The sequence below is a fragment of the Mercenaria mercenaria genome, chromosome 4 (genome assembly GCF_021730395.1).
Source record: "Mercenaria mercenaria strain notata chromosome 4, MADL_Memer_1, whole genome shotgun sequence".
NCBI lineage: Eukaryota > Metazoa > Mollusca > Bivalvia > Venerida > Veneridae > Mercenaria > Mercenaria mercenaria.
The window spans coordinates 37765887-37787094 of NC_069364.1; the positions used below are offsets into that span (position 1 = coordinate 37765887).

At 36.2% G+C, this 21208-nt stretch overlaps 1 protein-coding gene across 2 annotated transcripts in view; it reads left to right on the plus strand.

Annotated features, from left to right (window-relative positions):
• Positions 1-21208, plus strand: part of LOC123552813 (ATP-dependent RNA helicase dhx29-like) — an 89567-nt gene that overhangs the window by 57209 nt on the left and 11150 nt on the right. For both annotated transcript variants that reach the window (XM_053540932.1, XM_053540933.1), the window contains exons 17-26: positions 2268-2444; positions 3872-3961; positions 7677-7772; positions 8990-9079; positions 11968-12107; positions 13964-14137; positions 14535-14663; positions 15628-15703; positions 17462-17683; positions 20368-20504. In XM_053540932.1, coding sequence (XP_053396907.1) covers positions 2268-2444; positions 3872-3961; positions 7677-7772; positions 8990-9079; positions 11968-12107; positions 13964-14137; positions 14535-14663; positions 15628-15703; positions 17462-17683; positions 20368-20504 — 1331 coding nt within the window. The remainder of the gene's footprint in view (positions 1-2267; positions 2445-3871; positions 3962-7676; positions 7773-8989; positions 9080-11967; positions 12108-13963; positions 14138-14534; positions 14664-15627; positions 15704-17461; positions 17684-20367; positions 20505-21208) is intronic.

Below are 21208 nucleotides of genomic sequence, written 5' to 3' on the forward strand. Positions count from 1 at the left end.
GAGCAAACACCAATCAAAAAGCCAACACTTCAAAAGAGTAACCACCTCTCAAAGAGAAACAGTTGGCAGTGAGCAAACATTACCAAAGAATAAACCATGGCAATGAGCAAACACCACCAAAGAGTAAATGCCTGGAAAAGAGCAAACACCTGGCAGTGAGCAAACACCACCAAAGAGTAAACATCACCAAAGAGTAAACATCACCAAAGAGTAAACACCATCAAAGAGTAAATACATCTTAAAGAGCAAGCACCTCCAAAGAGTTAACACCTCTCCAAAGAGCATGCATCTCTCACCACAGAAAAATACCTGACAAAGAGCAAACACCTGGCAGTGAGCAAACATTTACAAATTGCAAGCATCTCACACAGAGAAATACCTCACAAAGGGCAAACACCTGGCAGTGAGCAAACATTTAAAAGAGCAAGCATTCTCACAGAATACTCACAAAGGGCAACACCTGCATGAGCAACATACAAGGCAGCATTCCACAAGAAACAACTCAAAGAGTAACACTGTATGAGCAAACATTGAGAAGCATCTCTCAAGAATACTGTGCCTCACAATACAAGCTCTCACAGGAAGTACTGCTCACAAGACAAGCACTACACAGGAAGTACCGGCTACAATGAAAGCATCTCCACAGGAATACCTGTCCACATGAGCAGACTCACACAGAGTACTGGCCTCACAATGACAAGCCTCACACTGAAGTCTTCTCAAGCACATCTCACACAGAAGTCCTCTCACATGACAACATCTCATTACTTGGCAGAATATTATCAAGTGGAACGCTAATGAATTCCTTAAATTGAATGAAACTATCTTTTAAGTTTAATTTTCTATGAATGTTGAGCTGCCTATGCTGAAGTACTCAGACAGCCAAACTCAAGCTGTATAAAGAATCAAATTTCTGTTTTAGGATATCTCTTCAAAAACTAAAATACAGTTTCATAAAGTCGCTAGCAGTTTTAAGTGGATTTTTAGCACTCCTGTGCCAAAGGCTCATGGTGAGCTTTTGTGACCGATCAATGTCCGTTGTCTGTCGACAGTCGTGCGACGTGCGTCGTCCGTCCGTCAACATTTTCTAAAAAATCTGCTTCTTGAAAACCACTGGACAGAATTAAACCAAACTTAACATGAATGATCCTTGGGTGGCCCCCTTTCAAAATTGTTCAAAGAATTGAATTCCATGGAGAACTCTGGTTGACATGGCAACCGAAAGGAAAAACTTTAAAAATCTTCTTATCCAAAACCGCAAGGCATAGAGCTTTGATATTTGGCATGTGACATCATCTAATGGTCCTCTATAAGATCGTTCAAATTGTGCCCCTGGGGTATAAAGAGGCCCCGCCCCGGGGGTCACAAGTTTTACATAGACTTGTATAGGAAAAAACTTTAAAAATCTTCTTGTCTAAAACCACAAGACCTAGGCCTTTGATATTTGGTATGTAGCATTGCCTTGTGGTCCTCTACCAAAATTATTCAAATTATGTCCCTGGGGTGAAAAGAGGCCCTGCCCCGGGGCGTCTCAAGTTTTACATAGACTTATATAGGAAAAACTTGAAAAATCTTCTTGCATGAAACTGCATGGCATAGGCTTTTGATATTTGGTATGTTGCCTTTCCTAGTGTTCCTCTACCAAAATTGTTCAAATTATGCCACTGGGATGAAAAGAGGCCCAGCCCTAGGGTTCCCAAATTTAACATAGACATAATATCTATAGGGGGAAAAATCTTCTTGTCTGAAAGTTCAAAGCCTAGGCCTTTGATATTGGGTATGTAGCATTGCTTAGTGGATCTCATACAAGATTGTTCAAATTATGCCTCTGGGGTGAAAAGAGGCCCCGCCCTGGGTGTCACTTGTTATATGAGTTATATAGGAATAAATAAAATTATCAAATCATATTTCCTAGAGTGCTAAGTCATAATTACCTGATGACCTGAAGTGATTAGGGGTTACTTGACTGTGACCTTAACCTACTTCTTGTTTTTTAAGATACAGCCTTGAAATTTGGATGACATGTACAGTTTTTCACACCAGTCTTAAAACAGACTCTCAGTGACCATGAATGTGACCTACTGACCTACTTTCTAATATTTTAGCGTCAGTTTGCCATTTTAAACATGTGGCTCATATTACTCAGGTGAGCAATTCAGGGTCATCATGACCCTCTTGTTTTTACATTATTTGCTTCAGACTTATTCAAATTGTATAGCTGTGAATCTTAACTTGTTCTTTTAGTCTACAAATTTACTACTTTTTAGGTACATGAGCGAAGCGTACAGTCTGATTTTTTGCTGATTATTCTTGGACAACTTCTCAAGCAAAGGTCAGACCTGAAGGTGATCCTGATGAGTGCAACATTAGATGCTGACAAGTTCTCGGCATACTTCAATCACTGCCCAATCATCAACATTCCTGGCCGAACATTTCCTGTTCAGGTATATTTTATATACTTCTTGAGTCATTTATGATTTAGCTTATCAGAGCACAACATGCTCAAGGTGATCTATTTTGATCACTCATTGTTCACCATCTGTTAAAAAGTTTCTTCAAAGAATATTTTCTCATGAACTGTCTAACTAACGTTTGTCTCAATAAAATTTAGTCAAGTTCATAACTTGGTTACTCAGTCTTAAACTAGGTCGATAAGTCAAGCCATAGAAAAACCTTGTTCACACGCTGGAGGCCACATTTACAACTTGACCTTCATAAAATACTGTCAGAATGTTTGTCTGTTTGAAATCTAAGTCATATTCAGAACTGAGTTACCTGAGGTATTTAGGTCATTAGGCAGAACCATAGATTAAACCTTGTTAACTCTCTAGAGACCACATTTACTATTTGATCTTCATAAAACTTTGTCAGAATGATTGTCTCAATAAAATCTTAGGTCAAATCTGGATTATCTAAGTCAGAACTAAGTCACTAGGTCAAAGACATTATTAGCGATCAGGAGGCCACATATTTTACCTGATATTCATAAGACTTGATATAACTGTTTGTCTCCCTAAAATCTAGTATAAATTTGTAACTGAATGAATTTGGGAAAAATAGGTCATTAGGTCAAATCTTAGGAAAACCTTGTGAACACTTCAGAGACTACGAGACTACTATTTCAACTTGATCATCATAGTCATAATCCTGTCTTAGAAATCGTCAAATCAAACTACGTCCTATGTCAATCATGAAACTGGTTAGTCAACTGATTTCATAAACAAGTCAATATTCTCATATGAATCTAGGTCAAATCAAACTACGTCCATGTAATCATTGAAAAACTTGGTTAATGATCTACCTGATTTACATAAAACATAGTCAAATATTCTCAAAATCTAGTCAATCAATACGTCACTATGCAAATCATTGAAAACTGTTAAGGTCTACTATTACATAAACATAGTCAAATATTCTTATGAAATCAGTCAAATCAAACTCTCACTATGTCAGATCATTGAAAACTGGTTAAGATCTACTGTTTACATAAACAAGTCAAAATATTTCTCATTTGAATCAGGTAAATTCAAAACACGTCCTATGTCATCTTGAAACTTGGTATGATCTACATTTACAAAAACTAGTCAAATATTCTCTTAGACTAGCCAAATTTAGTCTAGCTATTTGGGTAAGAACTAGTCAGTACGATACAAGTCTTCAGGCCCATGTTCGAAATTTTTGCAATCAAGAACTTTTTCTGAAAGGAACAGAGCACATCTATGAAGGAATTTAGTTGTTACACTAATTACAAAAATAAAGAAGTTACCATGAAAATAGAATAATTTAGCTTTGAATCATGGTAGTAGATCTGTGTTGTATTCGCCTAGTAGTCATAGAATGCAAAATAAATGAATGCATTTGTGATTTACAGGTTTTTCATGTAGAGGATGCAGTAGAGATGACTGGTTATGTATTAGATGAAGATTCTCCATATTCACTGAAACAGTCACAACTTGTACAGGTAATTTACAACAAATTTATTTTCCCCGCTGAAGGTGGAGGAATATAGATTTGGCATTGTCTGTCTGGCTGGTTCATTCTTCCATCCATGCATCCACCCATCCGAAATTGAAAATGCTTTTAATTCAAAAAGTATTTTAGCTAGAATCACCAAAGCTCACATACTTTTTGATTTGCACAGGACATTTACTCACATGTAGTATTATCCCCATTTACCTAGTAACAGCAGTTTTTCCCCTTGATTTGGTAAAAAATGGGGATACAGCAGTGGTGCATTCACAACTATCAGGATCTCTTCTGTAACTGCAGAGTTATTGCCCTTTTATTGTTATATCTCTCAAAGTATATTTCCCTCATTCACAAAACAACCTATTCAGCAGGGGAGATAGATGCACTGAAGTTGCTTGTTAATTCTGAAATTCTGCAAAACGACAAACCTCTGTCCAACCATACCTTTCCCTGTTACGGTGATTTAACTCTCTTTGTTAAGATTTTATTTCTGTCACAATATGCTGATGATACCTCAATAATGCTAGATGGAACTGAAAAATCTTTAACAAATACTATGCAGACTTTAGAATATTTTGCTAGGATATCTGGGTTAAAAATTAATGTAGAAAAAACAAAAGCAATTTGGATAGGGTCCATGAAAAATAGTAACTTAAGAATTTGTCCAGATCTCGATTTACAGTGGGAATCAAAATGTTTTAAATTACTTGGTGTTAACTTCACACTGGATATGAACAATATAATTGAGGCCAATTACTTACAAAAAATTGAGGAAATTAAAAAATTATTTAATCAATGGTCAAAGAGACAAATAAGTCCAATAGGTAAGGTTGTAGTGATTAAAACACTAGCTCTTTCTAAGATAAATCACCTTATTATGAGCTTGCCTAATCCAAGTCTTGGCACTATCAAAAAAATTCAAACTATTTTCTTTAAATTCCTTTGGTCTTCTGGTCCGGACAAAATAAAACGTAACATTGTTATGAATTCATACGAATATGGAGGATTGAGAATGATAAATCTTGAAACTTTTATGTCTTCATTAAAAATCACATGGCTGAGAAGATACATGAACTATAACACTAAATATTTTAACATGGTCAAAGACTATACCGTTTATTAACAATTTGACTAAATTTGGTTGCAACTTTTGTCAAATTAAGATGAATATAGTAAAAATAAGTTCTGGAAAGATGTTTTCACAGGTTTTCTTAAACTGAATGCAAAATATCCAAAGTCTTGGGTGGAATTTTGCCATCTGCCAGTATGGCACAATAACATGTTTAAGGTGGGAGGCACATGTGTTTGTTTTCCCAGATATGTAAGAAAAGGTATTGTTTTTGTTAATGATTTTCTGGACAGAAATGGTAATTTTCTGTCTTTTGAAGATTTCGTTAGGTTATTCAATATAAATACAAACTTTTTAGAATATAGAAGTATAATAGAAGCAATGAGAAGCTTTATTGGTACTTTAAACATTACTCATTAGCAACAAAAGAACCTACTCCAATGCAACCTTTGACCGTTAAAATAATAAATTCTCAAATCAAGGGATGTAGAAATATTTATGACTTTTTATGCAACCCTAGTGTTTTTCCAACCTCAAAGAGGAAATGGTGTGATGAGCTGAACCCTGCTGCAAATCTTGACTGGAAATCTTTATATAAACTGCCCTTTTCTGTTACAAAAGACCCTATGTTACAGTGGCTACAGTTTAGAATTAACCATAGAATACTAGGTACTAATTGTATATTACAGAAAATGGGAATAAGAAATGATTTATGTAGTTTTTGTAACACATCTAGAGAAACTTTAAAACATTTGTTTATTGATTGTCATGAAACTTCAACTTTCTGGCATAATGCAAAAGAGTGGTTAACAGCCAAGTGTCCTGCAATAGTACCAGATTGGTCAAATGTAGATATTATATTAGGAAACACAACATTTAGTACAGCTATAACAAACATAATTCTAGCTGCAAAATGGACCATTTATAGATGTAAAATGAAAAATATAGTTCCTAGCACTTTGCTATTTAAACGCCAAGTACAACTCTTAATTAAAACAGAACTGTATAATGCCAAAAAAGACAATAAAATGTTGAAATTTAATTCAATTTGGGGAAATTACACCACCCTACTTGTCAATGAAGACTAAGTACTCTTATCCAATTAAGGTAGGTCTCCACTGCACTGCACTGACAATATGACTCTTTAATGTGATACATTCATGTTTTGAAATAATACTTCAAACTGTAATATGCTGTTTTTTGACATGCACAATACTCTCCTGATCTTAATCTTTTATTCTTTTTGAACTTTATTGTAAGTCAGGGGTATTTTGGATAAATAATAGCATTTGTCTCCCTTAGTTAACAAAGTACTTAAGGTCTCAAGAGTTGTCTCTCTTATCAAGCACATCCCACGTTTTTGGTCTTGTTCCTTTGGATTTTGATTTTTTCGGCATTGGAATAAGACTAGAAAAGAAAATCTTCTGTAATCAAAAAAATACGGATATAGTAGTTTTTGGAAGAACGGGCTCTAGATTCATCAAAAGTAACGCCTCGTTATACAACTTCGAAAGGTTCTGAAATAGTTAGAATTATTTGTACTTTAAAATGTTATTAGTCACACAATTTCTTTTAAGTGGGGAGTAATATGCATATCGTTAAATATTTATGTACATTAATTACCTCTGTACCACTGTTGTTTTTGTGACTTATGTAAAAAAAAAATAAATAAACGGGGTTACCCTCCAAGGGCCTCAAACAAAAAAAAAAAAAAAAAAAAAAAAAAAAAGATTTTATTTTTTTGTGCATGTATATGGTAAATCCTAGTCTAATAGTATGTATTCAGATGTTTATTTTCCCATAAAACTGTCATCTAAATAAATCAAAAGTTATTTTCCAGCAGATTTCTATATATAACTACTGTGATATAGCTGAAGTATCAGAAAAGTACAAGTTTAAGCTGAAACAATCCAGTATGTCTGAACAGTATGCTTAAAAAAAACAAAACTTTATGGAAGAATTGAATCACGGTTTAGTTTTATACCCAACTGAAAATCACTCTGTACTTGGCTTATATCTTGTTTTTTGCTCACCTGAACTTCTTCAGGGTGAACCTTTGGTATAGGTAGATGGTCTGGCATCCAGTTTTTCATTCAATTTCCTGCATCAACAATTTTAGTGTCCTGGCATGGATAAATTGAAAATAGATTTTAACGACTTCTTCTCATGAACCGCTCGATGGATCTTCATCAAACTTGGTCTATAGCATTGTTATAAGGTCTTTTCCCAAGTTTGTTTAAATGGGGTTGCTTGGCCACTTTGGGACCACAAGAGCTAAAAAAATTGGGCTCTATATCACTTTAGCTTTGTTTTGATCGATCCTGTGTTGTATACATTTGAATTTACATATATCTATACATATATATTCCTCTTTGAATACATTATTCGCTGGAAGCTTTTGTTAGAACAGCATATGTTAAATGGTCCATCTCGGCACATGCTTCCTATTAGGAGCTTATGGTGGGATGCATGCATCTCATATGGGGAAATAACATGTTTAAACAAGCATTTGGACTTCAGAAATGCTCCACCTTGAGGTCAATATAATTTATTGGAATTGAAATACAGTGTTATTATATATTACATAGTTATTTTGAAGGAAGCTCATTCTAACTGAAAATATGGTTATATGTTTCAGGAGGAAAGTGCTACTATAAATATAACAGAAAAGGGAGGTAATCAGAGCCAGGTAGATGTATTCTGGACAGTGGATGATATATCCACCATTGATCAGGTATTACTGAAATAACATTTAAATCTATCTTATATTTGTTAACTAAACAGTTTTAGATATATTGTGAAGAAAAGAATTCCTTTTCCTAAAATGTTTGGGCCCAGATAGGCATGCATATAGTGATTTTTGACCATTTAACTCTAAGTTGAAGTTGTAGTTTATTTATACAGACTTTTAACCATTAAATTACTGCATTGATATGCTGAGCAGGAACCTCAGGAACTTGAGGCTGGTTTTCTAGTATCAATGTTAAAATGATGAAGTCTGGTATCAGAATGATGTTATTCAGTGCATCTTTTTATGACTCTGGGCATACAGCAATTGAACTGTCCATCTGTCGGCTAGTCCTTTTGTCCGTCTGTACTTGCCTACAGCCCACATTAATGAACCGATTTAGTTTATACTCTTACTTAACAATCCTTGTGGCAAGACCTACAAACTAACCCGTATATAAATGACCTTGACTCTCATATGACCTTCACCTTCAAACTTAAAACCTTTGTAAACAACATTTTTGGTCCTACAGTTTACAAAAATGACCCAATGTAGTTCATACTCACACTCAAAAAACCTTGTGGGAAGACCTACAAACTGACCAATGAATAAATAACCTTGACCCTCATTTGACCTTCATCTACAAACTTAAAACCTTAATAAACAACATTTATGGATCTTTAGCCCACGTAATTGACCCAATTTAGTTTATACTCGCAGTCAACAAACCTTTCGGCAAGACCTACAAACTGACCTATATATAGATGACCTTGACCTTCATCTGTCCGTACAAACCAGATTGCCTACAGCCCACATTAATGACCTGATTTAGTTCAAATCCACACTCAACAGTCCTCGTGGCAAGACCTACAAACTGATTTATATATAAATGACTTTGACCCTCATTACTTTCACCTTCAAACTTTAAAACATTAATAAACAACATTTTGGTCCTGCAGCCTGCATAAATAACCCAGTTTATTTCATCTCAAACACAACAGACCTTCACCTTTAAACCTAAAACCTCCAAAAAAAACAACAAAAAAAAAAAAAAAAAAAAAAAACATCTTTGGGCATGATTTTGCGTTTTGAAAATGCAGCTCCTTGTTTTATATGATTTGGTAGTCAGTCCAAATACATAATTGTACAAATCAACAACTGAAATGATAGAAATGCTTTTATTGTTTTCCCATTTTGTGAGGTCACCTGTTTTTATATTATAGACAAACCTGTCTGCAGACAAATACAGTTTGAAGACTAGGAATACAATCACCAGAATGAACATGAAGAGAATAAATATGGACCTCATTGTGGTTTGTATATCAAATGTTTCATTGTTGCAATATATAAAACAATGTACAAACCTTCAGACTCATTTTCTGTCTTATGTCTATATCATAGACAAGATTTAGTTGATATGATAATATTATATAAGTAGGCTGTTATTCAATGTCTGTGTTGTGATTATTTAGAATTTTTTTTACATATAATGTATGATTTTGCGTACATGATTAGGGAAGAACGGGAGCCCTGCTGGTATTTTGCTAAATCTGTTTGAGCCCTTCTTGTATTTCGCTCAAGCTGGCGATCACAGGTTTGAGCCCTGCTGGTATTTCGCTCAAACTGGAGATCACAGGTTTGAGCCCTGTTGGTATTATGCTCAAAATGGGGAACACAAGTTTCAGCTCTGCTGGTATTCCACTCAAGTTAGAGATCACAGGTTTGAGCCCTTCTGGTATTCCACTCAAGCTGGAGATCACAGATTTGAGCCCTACTGGTTTTCCACTCAAGCTGGTGATCACAGGTTTCAGCCTTGCTGAGATTCCACTCGAGCTGGAGAACAAAGGTTTCAGCCCTACTGGTATTCCATTCAAGCTTGGGAACACAGGTTTGAGCCCTGCAAGGATTCCAATCAAGCTTGAGAACACAGGTTTGAGCCCTGCTTGTCTTCCACTCAAGCTAGAGGTCACAAGTTTGAACTCTGTTGGTATTCCACTAAAGATGGAAATCACAGGTTTGAGCTTTGCTGGTGTTCCTCTCAAGCTGGAGATCACAGGTTTCAGTTCTGTTGGTATTCCACTCAAGCTGGAGATCACAAGTTTAAGCCCTGCTGGTGTTCCTCTCAAGCTTGAGATCAAAGGTTTGAGCCCTGTTAGGATTCCACTCAAGATGAAGATCACAGGTTTGATCTCTGCTGGTATTCCACTCAAGCTGGAGATCACAAGTTTGAGCCCTGCTGGTGTTCCACTCAAGCTTGAGATCACAGGTTTGAGCCCTGTTAGGATTCCAGTCAAGATGGAGATCACAAGTTTGAGCCCTGCTGAGATTCCACTCAAGCTGGAGATCACAGGTATTAGCCCTGCTGGTATTCCACTCAAGCTGGAGTACACAGGTTTTAGCCCTTTGGTATTCCACTCAAGTTGGCGATCACAGGTTTGAGCCCTGCTGGTATTTCGCTCAAACTGGAGTCACAGGTTTGAGCCCTGTTGGTATTATGCTCAAGATGGAGAACACAGGTTTTAGCCCTGCTGAGATTCCACTCAAGCTGGAGATCACATGTTTGAGCCCTGCTGAGATTCCACTCAAGCTGGAGATCACAGGTTTGAGCCCTGTTGGGATTCCACTCAAGCTGGAAATCACATGTTTGAGCCCTGCTGAGATTCCACTCAAGCTGGAGATCACAGGTTTGAGCCATACTTGTATTCCACTCAAGCTGGGGATCACATGTTTGAGCCATTCTGGTATTCTACTCAAGCTGGAGGTCAGAGGTTTTAGCCCTGCTGGTATTCCACTCAAGCTGGAGATCACAAGTTTGAGCCCTGCTGGTGTTCTGCTCAAGCTTGAGATCACAGGTTTGAGCCCTGTTAGGATTACACTCAAGTTGGCAGTTACAGGTTTGAGCCCAGCTGAGATTCCACTCAAACTTGAGATCACAAGTTTGAGCCCTACTGGTATTCCACTCACGCTGGCAATCACAGGTTTGAGCCCTGCTGAGATTCCACATAAGCTGGATATCACATGTTTGAGCCTTGCTGGTATTCCACTCAAGCAAGAGATCACATGTTTGAGCCCTGCTGAGATTCCACTCAAGCTGGATATCACAGGTTTGAGCCTTGCTGGTATTCCACTCAAGCAAGAGATCACATGTTTGAGCCCTGCTGAGATTCCACTCAAGCTGGATATCACAGGTTTGAGCCTTGCTGGTATTCCACTCAAGCTAGAGATCCCACCCAAGCTGGCAATCACAGGTTTAAGCCCTGCTGGTATTTCACTCAAGCTGGCAATCACAGGTTTGAGACCTGCTGAGATTCAACTCAAGCTGGATATCACAGCTTTGAGTCTTGCTGGTATTCCACTCGAGCTGGAGATCACATGTTTTAGCCCAGCTGAGATTCCACCCAAGCAGGAGGTCACAAGTTTAAGCCCTGCTGGTGTTCTGCTCAAGCTGGAGAACACAGGTTTGAATCCTACTGGTATTCCACTCAAGCTAGAGGTCTAATGTTTAAGCCCTGCTGGTATTCCACTCAAGCTGGGAATGACGGGTTTGAGCCTTGCTAGGATGCCACTCAAGCTGGGAATGACAGGTTTGAGCCTTGCTGATGTTCCGCTCAAGCTGGGGATGACAGGTTTGAGCCTTGCTGATCTTCCGCTCAAGCTGGGGATGACAGGTTTGCGCCTTGCTGATGTTCCACTCAAGCAGGGGATGACAGGTTTGAGCCTTGCTGAGGTTCCGCTCAAGCTGGGGATGACAGGTTTGAGCCTTGCTGATGTTCCGCTCAAGCTGGGGATGACAGGTTTGAGCCTTGCTGATGTTCCACTCAAGCAGGGGATGACAGGTTTGAGCCTTGCTGAGGTTCCGCTCAAGCTGGGGATGACAGGTTTTAGCCCTGCTGGGATTACAACCATACATGAAGACACCAGTTCCAAGTTTTCCAGGAAATGGATTTGACCGTGATTCAAATAAACTTCAAGCTTTGTTCTCTATCAACCTAAAATAAATAAAATGTTTTTAGTTTCTGAAATACAGGCTAATAGGTAAAGGACTTCACCCTGTAATATTGTGTTTTATTCGATCTGGCGGGGCAGGTTGATTAAAACGCACAATATTATAGTTCTGTTTTTAATGCAAAACTTATTTATTACTTCTTAATTTGAACAAAAGTGAGCTTTGATTGCTGCTGAATATTTAGAGTATTTGCAGGATATATTAGTGTATCTGAACAAGAGTGATCACTACTCACACCTAGATGGAGCAGTATTGATATTTCTTCCTGGTCTTGCTGACATAACAGAGTTGTATGAAACTTTGAACAGTGATCGCAAATTTGCAGATCATAAAAGGTAAATGAACAATTTTCAATCTTTCACTGGCTTTAAATTGTTTTCATGAGCTTAAATTGATCCTGGTGATTTTAATTTGTTTCCTTTTAAGGTGACATAGAACACTTTATGAAACTGAATTTGCTAAAGTTATCAAGGATTTGTATCTTTTTTTTTTTGTTCACCCCCAAAGTTTTCATTCATCTAATTTAATGCAGCTTAAATAAATTCATCAGCATGAAATGGACATGCGCATATTATCAGGACTTTCATGTTTGAATATTATTGTACCCCCAACAACAAAGTTGTAAGGGGGGTATACTGGTTTCAGGTTGTCTGTCTGTCAGCATGAAGTAGGCATGCACATATCATAGAGTCTTTCATGTCCAGTTATTCCCCTTTTTTTGGCTGAACAATATTAAAACTACAAATCATATATCAGAATGAAGGAGACATGTGTATGTTGTTCAGACATTAATGTCCTGTTATTACTTTTTTTATGATACCCAGGTTAGCTCACCTGAGCAAGAAGTTCTAGTAATGAGCTATTGTGACCGATTACAATCTGCCATCCGTTTGTCATTTGTGCATCCACACTTTTCTTCAGATGACATCTCTGGTCAGATTTGCACAAAACTTGGTCTGTAGCATCCTGGCAAGGTCCTTTCTGAAGTTTGTTCAAATGGTTCTTCTTGACCCCTTTTAGGAGTCCTTACAGCTAAAAATAGAAAATCTGTTAATGCCTTCTTCTCATGGACTGCTGGATGTACAGCACTGTTATAAGGTTCTCTTTGACAAATAGAGAAACTCTGCCCTTTTAATGTCTGCTAGAGCTAAAAAAACTCATTAAAACGACTTCTCATCAACTGCTGGATCATCATGCTTTGTCTGTATCATTATAAAGTCTTCTCAATGGCAATTCAAATGGGGACAATTGGCCCCTTTTAGGGGTCACTGGGGCTTAAAAGTAGATATACCTTTGAATGACTGCTCATGATCTTCATCAAATTCTATCATTGTAAGTTTTGCAAATGGGGAAGCTCAGCCCTTTTTAAGGTGCCACTGATACTTAAAAAAGTAAAAAAAAAAACTTTAAACAATTTCTTCTCATGAACTGCTTGATGAATCTTCACCAGATTTGGTCTGTAGCATCGTTATAAGGTCCTCTCCAACTTTTGTTCAAATAGGGGCACTCTGCCCCTTTTAGGGGCTGCTTGAGCTATTGATATCATCAAACTATAGTATCTTTATAAGGTCCTCCTCAAAGTTTGTTCAAAGGCCCCATTTTTGGGGTTTGCTAGAGCTAATAATAGAAAAACCTTAAATGACTTCTCATGAAGTGCTTGGTGGGTCTTCATAAAACTTGGTCTGTAGCATCATTTATGCTCTCTCACAAATTTATGAAAATTGTGGCACTTGGCCTATTTATGGGGGATCTAGTTGATATTGAACACCGTTATTACCATTCGTGATTCAGTATGTAAAACATATATTCATGGTCAAACAGTCATGATAAGGTGAGTGACTTATGTATTTGGTGTTTATCATTTTTTCCAAAAAATCACACACATTTTTCAGTATTTATTCCTGTAGACCAACAGGTATATATCAGGCCCTTTTTCATAAAAAATGTTATAAAGAGACTGACTTTATTACAGCTGCATGGAAAAAGTAGGTAAAACACTAAATCACATAGGGTGTGAAATCTTGAAGCATTTAGAAATTGTGGCCAGTTGCTATGTATGTTCCCCCTCTGTTTTTTATTGCTGAAGATTTCTCTTCATAGCATCCTAATAGTATATAAAGAAGTAAAAGGGTATATTTTGATACACTCATTTTATACACAGCCATAATAAGTATGATTGATCATATTACAGATATAGAATTATAGCCCTACATTCTGTGTTGTCCTCCTCTGACCAGGCCCAGGCCTTCACCATCCCGCCAGCAGGTGTTCGTAAGATTGTACTTGCCACAAACATTGCGGAGACTGGTATCACGATTCCTGATGTTGTGTTTGTTATTGATGCTGGAAAGGTCAAAGAAAATAGGTAATCACTAGGATTCGTATAAGGAAATATTTATTAAACAAAGTAACAAGTTTCAGTGAAGGAAGCAATATTTCACAACAATAATCAGCTGGTAAAAAAACAACATTTCAGTAAGCATTGCTACATGGAGATATCAGTCAGTAACAATTTTTTAGAATATTTTCCATTTGTTGTTATATTCAAGATATCTATAAAAATTTAAACAGAAATATACATCCTTTATCTATCAACATTTGATTTCAAACTTCATCAAAATGGAATATTTTATCTAAAAACAGTATATTAAAATTTTGTACATTCTTATGTCAAAGTCTGTGTTTTCCAGTATGGTCATAGCGTTTAAGAAAAATAAAAAAATAGTTGCAGTAGAATGTGTAGATTGAAACCAATATTTCAGGTATATAGAGACAAGCCAGATGAATGCTCTAGAGGAAGTGTTTATCAGTAAAGCCAGTGCCAAACAAAGACAAGGAAGGGCTGGACGTGTGAGAGATGGAATCTGTTTTAGACTTTTCACCAAACAAACGTAAGAATTGACATTGATGTTTATCTTTAATAGTTTTTAGCTTGACTATTCAAAGAATAAGGAGGGCTTTTGTACTCACCCTGGCATTGCTGTTACCATCTCTGTTGCATTCTGGTTAAAGTTTTATGGCATGCTTCACAGTTTCACTATATCTTCTAAACTACTACCCCATTTATCATCAGAATTCACATAACGATTGGTCTTGGAATGTAGCAGACATCTGTAAATTTAGGGTCAGATATTCTAAAGGTCGAGGTCATTTTGGGTCAAGTATTTAAGTTCTATTTCAAGCTCCTCAGTTTCACACAATCTTTTAAACCACTGCCCCTATAATAATCGAACATTGCGTAAGGATTGATATTTGTAAGGAACAGACATCTTTTGCTTTAGGGTCAGGTACCTCAAAGGTGAAGCTCACTGGGGTCAGATTTTGTAATAAATGTTGGTTAATTTTTTATGGAACACTGCTCAATTTGACCAATAACTAATAATGATGTTACACCTGTGTACCAAAATTTATGATCCTTGGCCCAAGCGTTCTCAAGTTATCATCCGGAAACCGTTTAACTGTTCCGGGTCATTGTGACCTTGACCTTTTACCTACTGACCTCAAAGTCAAACTTGACCTGTATTTTAAGATGTTACACCTGTGTATTAAAAATTATTTAAATCTGTCAAGCCTTTCATGAGTGAAAAATGGTACTAGTAGTTTCCTTGCTGGGCACTTAGCATTTCGAGGATAGTTCAAGGACTGGTCAGCCCGGTGGTAGTGTAAATCTGGGTGGGGTATCATGTCACATGTCTAATGCATGTTATTCCCGTGAGGCAGCACGGTAAAGTTTGGCATTGTGCTTACTGCTACAAGTAGATACCCTTGTTTATATGACAAAAAAATTGATTCTAAACCTGAACACACACACGCACATACACTCTGTATTGTTTATGCTGATTTATATGCTTGCAGGTATGACAGCATGAAACCTTTCACCATCCCAGAACTACTTAGGGTGCCCCTGGAAGAATTATGTTTACATATCATGGTAGGTACTTCTACATCAACAAGTCACTTTTGGTACTTACAGATTTCTTTCCCACAGTATTCACAAAGAAATGTATAAATATCAAACCATTTTAGTAATTAATGAAAGTTAACATTTTTTAAGGTGATGAGATATAAATTTTAACCATATTGTATTTAGTATTGGTGCCTCCATAACTGATATTTAACTGTAACTGTTCTAAAGTGGGGATTACAGTTGCAATCCATGTTACTAGGGTTATTAACCAGACTTGTTATGTCTCCCACACCACTGTGGTGTGAGACATATTGATATACTCCTGTCTGTGTGTGTCCGTGTGTCTGTCTGTCACAAATCTTGTCCGTGCTCTAAGTCGAACATTTCTCATCCGATCTTCACCAAACTTGAACAAAATGTGTTTGCCAATAAGTCCTCGGCCAAGTTTGATAACTAGCCAAATCAACCCAGGCACTTCAGAATTATGGCCCTTGAATTACCGAAAATACTAGGGATGGGAACGAATACTGAAATCAATATTCGAATATTCGGTTTGCCATATTCGAATATATTCGAATATTCGGTTTGTTTTAATGGAAGCTTTAAAGTCTTATTAAGTGATTAGCATATACACAGCGTATTCATTTGTTTAAAGCGTGGATCATCGTACGTAGTAACCCGATCCTACCTAGCAAAACCCGCCGATCCTAGAGTTTTATTTCACGATTCTGTCAGTATAATCATGAACAGATTTAACTAATTCAGTGTTTTAGCTTCAAAATGATACAAAACATCAAAACGATTATAATTTAGACCGTCGCAATTTTATCTAAAAATAGCAGGCCGTCCCATTTAAACACGTGACGCGCTGTTGTATTACCGCCGCCATTTTGAAAATTTTCAATCGTCGTGTAAAAAGCAAGTAAGGCAGACTTAAACCTCCTTTAACATCAATCATATGTTATTTCTTGATTTTATTATAAAGTACTTTAAAATTTAATTCGAATACGGCCGATGGCGGATGAAAACCGATTCTGCGGATGGTCTGAAACGTCGTACAAAATATTGTGAAAAGACCGACAATAAAAATGAACAAAAGATAAAAAGATATCACATTTACGCCTAATACAAACTGTTAATCCGTAGCGATGACTCCAGGTAATTATGCCTTGCAATTTTCTTGTTAATTGGCCATCTTCTGACATGCATCTGACACATTGACGCCTGTTGCAAACTGTTAATCCGTAACGATGGCCCCTGCCATTTATGCATTGCTATTTTCTTGTTAATTGGACATCTTTTGATACGCGATAAACAAACATGACATGGTTTTATTCTGTAGAATTAGCATGCTCATATTGCCCAAAATCAATGTTACTTATTTTGAAAAAAAAAAATATAAAATAATTTACGAATATTCGAATTTGATTTTCATATTCGAATATTCGACCGATTTTCGAATATTCGAATATTAGAGTATTCGTTCCCATCCCTAGAAAATACAGATGTCAGTGATACATGTATTGGTGCAGGGTTGACTCAGATACATAACTATTCAGATGATTAGGCAGTTGTGGGAGACATGCGCTTTTCTCAATAGCAGCTCTAGTTATTGTCTAAATTTACCGGACAGATACGTGCCAACTTGTTAGTTTCCATTATTAGATGTTGTTACTGCCTTTCTTATCTTTTTTTTGACACATTGCAGATAAATTTTGCTGGTTATTCCCAATCTGTTTTGTTGTTATCTTTCTAAGCGAACAAATATGTAATATTTTCCAGAAATGTGACTATGGTAAACCAGAAGAATTCTTGTCTCAGGCACTGGACCCCCCTCAGTCCCAGGTAGTTAGCAGAGCAATGTCCCTGTTGTATATGATAGGGGCATGTGTGGAAGGGGAGAAGTTAACCCCGCTGGGACACCATTTGGCAGCACTACCAGTACATGTTCGAATAGGAAAGATGTTACTGTATGCAGCTGTGTTTGGTTGTCTGGAACCTGTGGTAAGAATATTGTTTATGTATATTGCTTCCATTTGAAAAAAAAATCTCTGCAATGCATTTTGTGTCCTAAACTTGCTCCTGTGATCTCTGGAGTGGTTTTAACATAAAATATTATAATTTCTTGTTAAATTCTACTTCCAATGATTATCTTCTCAATTTGTTTTAGGTTCGAGTATTGATTAAAATAGTACAAAGTTTTATTGAATTAATTGCTTTTGATTACCTCCCTTTATGGCTCTAAGTGTACATGTTCATTTGCATAAAATAAAGCCTTATGGAACTGAAGACCTATTTTACAGCCCTGTTTATACTCATAGGTCTGTTTATTGTATGTTTATGAAAGATGCTATTTAGTAGTTGTTCATATTTTCAATATAAAGTTTAGCATAACATGTCTCTAACAGAAGTTTGGACAGTTTTTCTCTAACTGTTTAATTTATTTCTCTGTTAAAATAATTGGTATGAAGACATGTTGTTAACAAAATAACTACAGTCGAATACCATTACCTCGATATTCAAGGGACTGTAAAAATTGCATCGACGTATCCGAAGTTGGACGTAACGATATCGCTGTCTAGGACTACTTTGTACTTTTGTCGGACGTCTAATTGTATTATATCCTAGCGTATTCAGAGGGTTGAATAGGGGAAAGAAATAAATCCAGATGATACATGTATTGTGAGGTTTGACTCAGATACATAACTATTTCAGATGATAGGCAGTGTGGGAGACATGCGCTTTTTCAAAAGCAGCTCTAGTTTTGTCTAATTTTTAAAGGACAGATACATGCCAACTTGATGTTTCCATTATTAGATATTGTTGACTGCCCTTCTTATGCTGGTTTGTTGACACTATTGCAGATAATTTTGCTGGCATTCTAACCTGTTTTTGTTATCTCTAGCAAACATATGTAATATTTTCCAAATGTGACTATGGTAACAAGAATTCTTGTCTCAGCAACTGGACCCACCCTCAGTCCCAGGTAGTTAGCAGAGAATGTCCCTATTGTATATGATATGGGCATTGTGGAAGGGAGAAGTTAACCGCGTGGGACACCATTTTGGCATACAGACATGTTCGGATAGGAAAGATGTTACTGTAGCAGTTGTGGTGTCTGGAACCTGTGGTAAGATTTGTTTAGTATATTGCTCATGAAACAAAAACAATCTGCAATGCATTTTGTGTCTAAACTTGCTCCTGTGATCTCTGAGGTGTTTTAACTACAATATTATATTTCTTGTTAAATTTATTCATGATTATCTTCTCAATTTGATTTAGGTTCGAGTATTGATTAAATAGTACAAAGTTTTATTGAATAAATTGCTTTGATTACTCCTTTATGGCTCAAGTTGTACAGGTCATTTGCATAAAATCAATAGCCTTAGAACGAACCATTTACAGCCCTGTTTATACTCATAGGTCTGTTTATTGTATGTTTATGAAAGATGCTATTTAGTAGTTGTTCATATTTTCAATATAAAGTTTAGCATAACATGTCTCTAACAGAAGTTTGGACTGTTTAATTTATTTCTCTGTGAAAAAAAATTGGTATGAAGACATGTTGTTAACAAAATAACTATTTTTTTACATACTCATTTTTAGCTCAACTTTTCAAAGAAACGCTGTCACCATTGGTTAAAGTTTTTGATAAAGTCAAATATCTTTTACTATCAAAGCTATTGACTTGAAACTTAAAACAGTTATTTACTATCAAAGTCTACACCAGGAGACAGAATCCTCATAACTGATTTGAATTTTGACAGAGTTATGCCCCTTCTTAACTTAGACTTTTTTGGTAAAAGTTTTGATAAAGTCAAATATCTCTGTTATTATCAAAGCTTTTGACTTGAAACTAAAATAGTTATTTACTATCAAAGTCTACACCAGGAGAAACAGTCCCCATAACTCTGATTTGAATTTTGACAGAGTTATGCTCCTTTTTAACTTAGAATTTTTTGGTTGAAGTTTTATAAAGTTTTTACTGGCAAAGCTCTAATTCAGTCAAGCACTGAGAAAAGTCGAGCGCGCTGTCTTACGGACAGCTCTTGTTAGTCCATAAAGTTACACTAGAACCTTAATCATCAGTAATTTGATGTTTTATATGGTTTTGTCATTGGTCATGTCATTTTTGTCAAGCCTGCTTGCAGTGAGCTCCACCATCAGAATGGCTGTTCAGTGTATGTGCATTAATTAGTGCATCTGTCTGTCCGATTTTGTCTGGACAATAACTTTGACATGCATGGAGAAATCTTGTTTATATTTTTGCCTTTTGGACAGCAACATTCTAGTTGTGTATATCTTTGCATGAAAAAGTTCAGTAATATTAATGTTTTTAATTTTGACTTTGGTTAAAGAACAAATTTGCATCATTTGGATGTGTAAATGAGTATATAATAAAAAGATACTTAGCATTGAGAAAGATACATAATTATGTTTTTCTGCATAGTAATATACGGTGCAATATCTCTGCTGCAAAACTACATATTACTCAGTACAAATATGATAACCCGTAAATACAAGTAAAAACGATCTTTGATCTTTTCAGCTAGAGTAATCTTTGACTTCTTTATGATTAATAATTGTTAAATTGCATAGAAAGCACTCTGTATGCTATACAAAACCATATATGTCACTTTCTACTTAAACTGGTGTAAATGGCAAAAAATAAACAATTTGTATTTCAGGCAGTTATAGCAGCATCAATGACAGATAAATCACCATTTGTTGTACCGTTGGGTAAACTTGATGCTGTTAATGCTGCCAAACAGTCTATAGCCCTGGCTGCATCTGACCATCTCACTATCTACAAGGCTTATCATGGGTATGTCTAGCACTTGAAATTGGTTTGTTGAGTGTGTATAATGTGATGCTTTTGAAATGATGAATGAAATTAATTACAGTGAAACACCGCTCGCTCGAGGTCGCAAGGGGATGAGCAAAATGCTCTAGTTATCCATGGTTTTGAATATTGACCAAAATATGAAAAAATTTTAAGTGTCATCGGGAAATGGTGATGCGTAATGATAACACACTCGTGGAATTTTCAAAAAACGTATTGCAAATGTTATCTATGATAGACGTTTCAATATGTATGTTAAGAGACAACTAAGACTTTATATTTTTTTATTTTCATTTATCAACAAGCGCATGTAGAAATAAGATTTTAATTCATTCATTCATTCACGAAAGCGTATCATAGAGCACATACTCGAATTCGCAAACAGTAATTGATCAATATTTGATTAATAAAACTTTTCATCAACCTTTCATCAATAATTAATCTCATTATCAGATCAAATAATTATACCGACAAACATTTAAGATAGTCCGGGAATAGACCACGCAATTCTCACGACTTGCAAATTTTTTAATTAACCGATACATTCTGACCACCGAAGGTGTGAAAAATTTTGACACCTCTGCTCGAGTTTGCCAGAAGCAACAAAGAGTAAATTTATACACAGGGACCAGGTGTCATGCTCGAGCGATTGAGTTATAGATGCTCGACCCACCCATGGTAATTTC